General features: G+C 29.8%; 2 protein-coding genes and 1 long non-coding RNA gene across 14 annotated transcripts in view; 1 reads left to right on the top strand and 2 right to left on the bottom strand.

Annotated features, from left to right (window-relative positions):
• LOC118442182 (uncharacterized) overlaps positions 1 to 923 on the bottom strand; it is a 3560-nt gene extending 2637 nt beyond the window's left edge. Inside the window, exons 1-2 of one of the 2 annotated variants that reach the window (XM_085661834.1) lie at positions 720 to 923; positions 206 to 311 (exon numbers count right to left, since the gene is read on the bottom strand). In XM_085661834.1, the coding sequence (XP_085517960.1) occupies positions 206 to 238 (33 nt within the window). In that variant the 5' untranslated portion in view covers positions 239 to 311; positions 720 to 923. Of the gene's footprint in view, positions 1 to 205 lie in introns of both variants that reach the window. The other variant, XM_035867494.2, reaches the window with a different exon arrangement.
• The window catches only part of LOC118442177 (coiled-coil domain-containing protein AGAP005037-like), a 58073-nt gene that overhangs the window by 24531 nt on the left and 26042 nt on the right, over positions 1 to 7500 (top strand). For 9 of the 11 annotated variants that reach the window (XM_085661892.1, XM_085661888.1, XM_085661890.1 and 6 more), the window contains exons 6-9: positions 2657 to 2819; positions 5549 to 5674; positions 6532 to 6703; positions 7152 to 7292. In XM_085661892.1, coding sequence (XP_085518018.1) covers positions 2657 to 2819; positions 5549 to 5674; positions 6532 to 6703; positions 7152 to 7292 — 602 coding nt within the window. The remainder of the gene's footprint in view (positions 1 to 2656; positions 2820 to 5548; positions 5675 to 6531; positions 6704 to 7151; positions 7293 to 7500) is intronic. The other 2 variants (XM_085661895.1, XM_085661896.1) reach the window with 2 other exon arrangements.
• The window catches only part of LOC118442183 (uncharacterized), a 13458-nt gene continuing 9187 nt past the window's right edge, over positions 3230 to 7500 (bottom strand). The window contains exons 2-4 of the long non-coding RNA XR_004838333.2: positions 4629 to 5686; positions 4441 to 4546; positions 3230 to 4311 (exon numbers count right to left, since the gene is read on the bottom strand). This is a non-coding gene — a long non-coding RNA (uncharacterized LOC118442183). The remainder of the gene's footprint in view (positions 4312 to 4440; positions 4547 to 4628; positions 5687 to 7500) is intronic.

Below are 7500 nucleotides of genomic sequence, written 5' to 3' on the forward strand. Positions count from 1 at the left end.
AAAATATTTATATATTGTATATTATAAAAGTCTCTCGTCAAAAATTATTGAGACTGTAGTTTTACTTGTCGATCAAAAATAAAATTGACAGAAACAGTTAAAAAATACTTTTTTTTTTTTTTTTTTTTTTTTTTTTTTTTTTTTTTTTGACAAATTTTTAAACTTCCTCTGTATTCTATATCAACACCATAATCAAATATTTTACCTGAATATAATCTTTCTGAGTAAGCAAGATCATATGCAATGGTGAACTTTTCACTTTTTTCCCGAACTTCTCGTCGATCTTCAAGATGGAAGATTCCAAGGTCACACTTTTTATTAGATATTCAAAAAGTATGAAACAAGAGAATACAAGGATATTAGGTGATAACATCGATTTCTTCATTATTCTTAACGTCACTCATTATCTTCCGATGGATCAACGATATCTTTCAGTATCTTCCAAAAAAAGACAAAAAACAAAAAAAACGACAAGAGAAGAAGGAAAAGAAAAAAATTTCTGTCAATCGATAAGAAAACAAAAAAAAAGAAGAAAGAAAGATCTCTAACGATCGATAGGGAAAAATTTTAATTTCAATATGATCGAAAATTTTTAATACGTTATTACGATCATTAAACTTATAACACAAACAATATTACACAAACTCGTTGTTTTTAATATCGAAATTCAAAATCAAACTATATATCCTAATTTTGAATGGACGATTATGACACGGCACCTTTTAAAAACACCATCCTATCCTTCTTGAGTTTCCTGTCTAACTAGCAACAAGCTCCGTTTCTATCCTAAAACCCCTTCTTCCTTTTCATTTGATCTATCTGTCGTAACTTCTCTGTCTCCTAATCTTTCTCTTTCTCTGTAGCTTTATTTCTATTTCCTTCTATAGATATATCTATTTATCTATCTATCTGTCTATCTATCTGTCTATCTGTCTAATCTATCTATATTTCCCTTTCTCTGTCTCTCTCTCTCTCTCTCTCTCTCTCTCTCTCTCTTTTTTTCTATTTTTAATTCGAGTAACGACAATATAAAAGGCACAGATCACGTTGCCGAACGTACTGCATGAGTAACAACTACTAAGGAAGGGAAATCGATGCGAATCAGCAAAGCCTGTTTGCTTTTACGCTTCCTTGAAATCGGTAAGAAGGAGAAGGGACCTTAACATGTGCCTTTGATTCCTCAACATTTTCCGAAGATTATAGTTAGGGAAGGAGGACACCTTCTACGCCTACTTTCCTTTTCTTCTTTTTCTTCTTTTTTCCTTTTCTTTTTTTCCTTTTCTTTTTTCCTTTTCTTTTTTTCCTTCTCTTTTTTTTTCTTTCCTTTTTTTTCTTTCTTTTCTTATTTTATCATACAATATAATCTCTCTATATGATAATAAACGCAATTGGGATTTTCGAATTTTCAATATTTTTAATTATCGAATTATATGAATATTGAACATTTTTTGACACCTTCTACGCCTACTTTTCTTTTCTTTCTATTCCTTTCTTTTCTTATTTTATCATACAATATAATCTCTCTATATGACAATAAACGCAATTGGGATTTTCTAATTTTTAATATTTTTAATTATCGAATTATATGAATATCGAAAATTTTTTGACAAATATAAATATTGTATTGGCTTATGAAATGGTATTTGTTTATTATTGGTAAAATGAAATATTGAAAAATGTGAAAATTTGAAATTTCGCATAACAAAAAACAAAATATCCAATTATTGCATTGGCCAACAAACAATATTGGAAATTTTTAATTTTGTATCTGAAATCGTAACAATTTCAAATCTAAAATGTATAAGTATTAAAAATTTTGTTGGTAAATAGCGAAATTCAAAAAAAAAAAAAAAAGAAAAAGAGAAAGAAAGATAATATGAAATAAAAAAAGAAAGAAAGAAAAAAAGAAGGGAAGAAGAAACGTTCGATTTGTACGCGTGATAGCATTTGAATTTCCCGCCAAAATAAGCTATTGTATTATACATGCTCGAGCAAATTGACTAGAAAGCAAACGGAGAGATTAGAAAATAGTGAAATCGAATCGAATAAATTCTATTTGAAGTGCACTGTAATGCTTGCTTAATTAAAGACTCTTCTTTGCTAGTTATCGTACAGAATTCGATTCGTTATAAAACTATTTTTTTATCTATAGGAAATTGCACTATATGGATATTTAGAAACTAAATTATCTGTTATGTGTTCATTAACGTTAAATTAACGTTAGAACGAGTAATATGATACTTCAAATAGGAAAAGAAAAAAAAACAAACAAACAAACAAACAAACAGATAAATACTTATTATCCTTTTAATAGAATATCTCAACGCTTGTAATTAATTAATTATATTATATAACTTTATTTATTCATTTCATTTTATGATTTATTACATATTATTATTAATTAACGCTGTTCTCGATTTCTTTTTATAGAAATTTTAGTTTCTTTTTTGATTAAATTGAATAAAAATAATAAACATACATAAATATTGAAATAATTTAGATACAAAAAATTACAAATATATACAGATTTACATATAGAATTAATTAATGACCTGTTTAAAGGAATAATAAAACATATAAAAATATATATCGAAATAAAATAAAGAAGATTAATATATCGATGTACAATAAATAAAATAATTTTATGTATTTTCAGACAGCAAAAAATTCCAATTCCGGTAGTGGTGGATATTACGTTGGTGGTAGTAGTACTTTACCACGAGGTGGATCTCTTTTAAGGGCGTATAGTCCAGCAGCATCGTCGGTAGTGGCAGGACCAAATGCAACCCCAACACAACCGAAGCCATTATCTACACCAGGTATACGTGCGCATATTTCTTTCTGCTTTTTTTTTCCTTTTCTTTCTTTCTTTCTTCTTTTTTTTTTTTTTTTCTTTTTTTTTTTATTTTAAATTGTGCGCACGGCTAACAATAGACGACCATTTCGTGGCCGATTTCATCGAGAAAACGGTGTCTCTTAGTCTTCCAAGAGTCGAGAACACTTTTCACGTTTAAAAGAGACGATTTGAATCGATCCTACAATGGGAAGCTGCGCTAATATAAAAACGAGAGAAAATTTATTCCGTACAATTTTCTATTTCGTAGCTTTTCTTCTCTCCGATTCAATACTGATAGTAATAAATAATAAAAAAGAGAAAAGAAAATATTAAATCTATCGAGAATTGTTCTGTCTAAAAATCATGTTAGTTGTTCGATTTTTTAAAAGAACCTTTGTTTTTTCTTTTTTTTTTTTGTTTTTCTTTTTTTTCCCTCTTCTTAATATAAAGAATGGAAATTTCTTCGATAGATTTAATATCGCCAGTCGAATGTTTTATATCTAAATTAAAAATTAAATACGTCGAAATAGGCATCCATGAAAATTCCTAAATGATTCTTTTTGGCCTAGCTTGCATACAATTTTTTCTTCTTTTTTACGCAAGAATTAATATCTACTTTTCATTTACAAAAAAAAAAAAAAAAAAAGAAAACCAAACAAAAAAATGAAACATAAGAAAAGAAAAGAAAAGAATTCTACATTTTCTAACATTATCTATTTGGATATAAAATGTTAAAAATATATTAGTATTATCGATTCATTGTTTCAAATTAATATATATATATCTCTGTATATATACATACATATGTAATAATCGATTAGCTTATCGAACTTGTACATCCTAGCATGTTTCCCAATTTCATGTTAGTCGTCTCTCTCTCATGTTTTAAAAACAATATTCTCTCAGCATCCAAAGCAACTCGTGCACGATATCTCTCTCTCTCTCTCTCTCTCTCTCTCTCTCTCTCTCTCTCTCTGCATTTTGCAAACGATTCGTTTTGCTCGATATGTATATATATATTCTATACTATATATATATACATATATGTATATATATATTATATATTATATATATATACATATATGTATATATATGTATATATATATATATATATATATATATATATATATAAAGTTAATATCGATCGAAATCAAAACATTTCAGTTTCGTTCTCGAGAACTCAAAGGCAAAGTCCTTTCAATCGGCGAAGCCTCGAATTCGAAACGAGAACGTTAACCGATCGACCCTATCTACTTTTACCCCCTTCACCCTTAACCCTCTCATCCCCTTAATCCACCCTTTTCTCTGTTTGCATTGAAACTCTACTAATTACGTCATTTTACTACCCTGTCTGGTATCGACACTAATTAAGACCGATCGATTACTCTGTGATTAATAATACTAAAAACACAGGTTGCCGAGTAAGCAAATAACAAAATTTCCAAGTGCACCACACCCCTCCTTCGTCGCCCCGCCTAAAAGAAAAGAAAAAAAAAAAGAAAACAAAATAAAAATCAACCAATAAGAGGAGAGAGCATGCAAAAACTCCGTACAATGATTATTGATGGCTTTTTATTTTCGAATTAATTAAATTTTATGCTTACATCCTTGCTCGATCGTTGAACGAATCAAAGGGACTCGAGGCACCGTTCCGACTTGGACAAAAGAATCGCCTTGTCCGAGATTTCTTCGGTTCGATATGATCCTTTGCTAAAATGCGAGATACATATTTATTTATTTACTTATTTATTTATTTATTTATTTATTTATTTGTTTATTCGTACATACGTACATTTGCATCTTATAAGAAAAATATTTGATGTATTATTAATTCTAGAATTTTGTAGTGGTCTCGAAAAATTATGATTGAACTCGATTGTTTCGGATCCTTTTTATTTCTTTTTTCTTTTTTTGTTTTATTGCCTCTTCTCTGCTCTTTTTTCCTTCTTTTTTTTTCTTTTTCGTTTCTTTTTTTTTCCTTTTTTTCTTTCTTTTTCTTTTTCTTCTTCTTTTTTTCTTTTTTTTTTTTTTTTCTTTTTTTAATCGATTTTAATATAGAAAAATTGGAATCTTTCGTAATTTAAAAAAATTTGTTCATTACACGTAAGAAAGTTATAGATAATTAAAGAGATTGAGTTTCTTATTTTGCAAGTTTCTAATTTATCATTAATTTTTTGAACATATTTTCTATAATAAATTATTTGTACTCATCTCTCAGTTATTTTATATACAAAAAGAAATTACAAAAGAACAACTATATACATCTAAAAATTCTTATGGATAACGTAGAAATGTAATATTTAAAAAGGAAGAAAAAAATCGACCCGAAATATTCGAGTTCGCTTCAAAAAAAAAAAAAAAAAAAAAGAAAAGAAAAAGAAAAAGTTATATACTCATCGGTACTTTTCCTATTTATCAAAGGTTTAACGATTGAAACAAAGAGGGTAGTGAAAGGGGCGGGAGGGAGAAAAGAATTACCTAGGAAAAGGAATAAAAGAATAACAATGAGCCAAAAAATAAGAGAAAAGTATAGAGAAAAGGAATGAAATAAGATAAAAGAAAATAAAAGAAACCAATAGATAGCAAGAAAAGAATAAGAGGACCGTTAAAACATTCAATTCATTGAAGTGCTCGCGAAGTTCCATATATCTCTCGGTATACAACCACTCTTCCCGGTTCATTTTGTTTGACTTTTTTGGATGGATGAATTAGGAGGTGGCGCGGTGCCGCCAGCCAAGCCGCTTCGCAGCTACCAGTGCGGCAAAAATCCCCTTGGAAGTCTTGGGGGCTCTGCTCGTTTCTCTAGAGACAGCTCGGTCTCCCTCTATAGTATACCAGGTCAGTAGAATCCTTGAAAGAAAACAAAACAAAAAAAAAAAAAACAAAAAAAAAATTAAAAAAAAAAAAAAAATAATAAAAAAGCAAAAAGAAAAAAAAAAGTAGCAAAATCTAAAATCTTCGAGAACGGACGAGCAGGTGGAACGTTTCCCGTCGTAAAACATGTTGGCCATTAATCTAACTTCGGGGAAATACGTTCGAACGAGGAGTCGATTTCGTCCAATCGGAATGTCCTCCATTTTATATATACATATATACATATATATATATATATATATATATATATATATACCTACATATATAAATACCTTTCGCAAAAAAGTAGTGCATCGTCATCCCTTATCAGAGAGAAAAGAAAAAAAAAAGAAAAACTAGACAAGAAAAAGAAACAAAGGAAAATAGAAAAAAAGAAAAAAAAAGAAATAAAAATTGTAGACTTTGATTGACCTTCCATAAGCACGCCTCCGAAACCCGTATATATTCTTTATTTTCTTTATCCTCTATCTATCCGTCGTTAATTACTTTTCAAGTAGTCAAGTTGAAAATCGCTAGCCATATTATTAATTACATATTAAATACGATATTTAGATTTCACTTGCACATTCGTTCGTTATAAATTCGCTCGACTTTTATATATGCTTCCCGTAGAAAAAAAAAGAAAATAAAAAAAAGAAAAAGTAGAGCAAGATTAAGAAACGTAAGAGAATGACAACAAGAGAAAGTAGAAAACAAAACAAAAAAATAAAAGTAAAGAAGAAAACGAAACAAAAAAAAAACAAAAAAAAAAAGATAAGGAACAACGCATTAAATACAAAATGTTGTTTAATATTTCAACTCTTACGAATCGATCCCCGCAGATCGATTGCACGGTGAGAGTGGTTACATGAGCAGTCCCGAACGAGGTGGTGGTGTTGGATCTGCTACTGGAAGATATCCACCTGGTCCCTATAGCACTGGTAGCAGCTATGAGGAGCCTTATTATTCGCAGTATTCCGGAACAGTGACACCTGTCATCGACGAAGAAGCAAGGTGAGGAGAGTTTCCCTAATTTTCTTTCTATTTATTAATTAACTGTCTGTCTGTCCATTCATCCATCCATCCATCTATCTCACATTATCTCTCTATTTTTCCCTGTCCTCCTATCGAAATACCTATCAAAAGCGATATTTCGATTTCAAAAAAAAAAAAAAGAAGAGAAAAAAAAATATGGATCAATTTCAAATCACTTTTCATGTACATACACACACTTTTTCATGTACATGCGAATCGCACGCAGCACATATAAACAAACATACAAACAAACAAACAAGCAAATATACGTGATATGATGTCAATTTCACGTGATCTCCGAATTTGGCCCCGATAAAAGTGGCGGTAAAAAAAGAAAAAAAAAGCAATAAAACAAAAGAAAAAAAAAAAAAATCCTCCCTTGGATGACTGATAGCGTGGATGTGTATATCTGTTGTGGGTGGTGCAGCGATACGGAGCTATTGGAGGAATCTTACAGCCTCTACGGCGTGAAACCACCAGGTCGACCACCTTCTGGACCCCCTCGATCTCCGTTCATACCACCAACGGCAGCCCCTATACCCACTGGACAGAGCTACGACGCTACTCGGTATTCACCACACTGCCGCATATCGCATTTTAATTCCACGCTTATTGCTCCTTTTTTTTCTTTTTTTTTTTCCTCTTTTTTCTTTCTTTTTTCTCTCCTTTTCACTATCATACCGGGATTTTTTCACTTTCACCATTTCATACAGAATATATATGTATATATATGTATATATATATATATATATATATATATATATATTAATTTTTTT

This window comes from Vespa mandarinia, chromosome 16 (genome assembly GCF_050613455.1).
Source record: "Vespa mandarinia isolate Hongniang chromosome 16, ASM5061345v1, whole genome shotgun sequence".
NCBI classification, from domain to species: domain Eukaryota; kingdom Metazoa; phylum Arthropoda; class Insecta; order Hymenoptera; family Vespidae; genus Vespa; species Vespa mandarinia.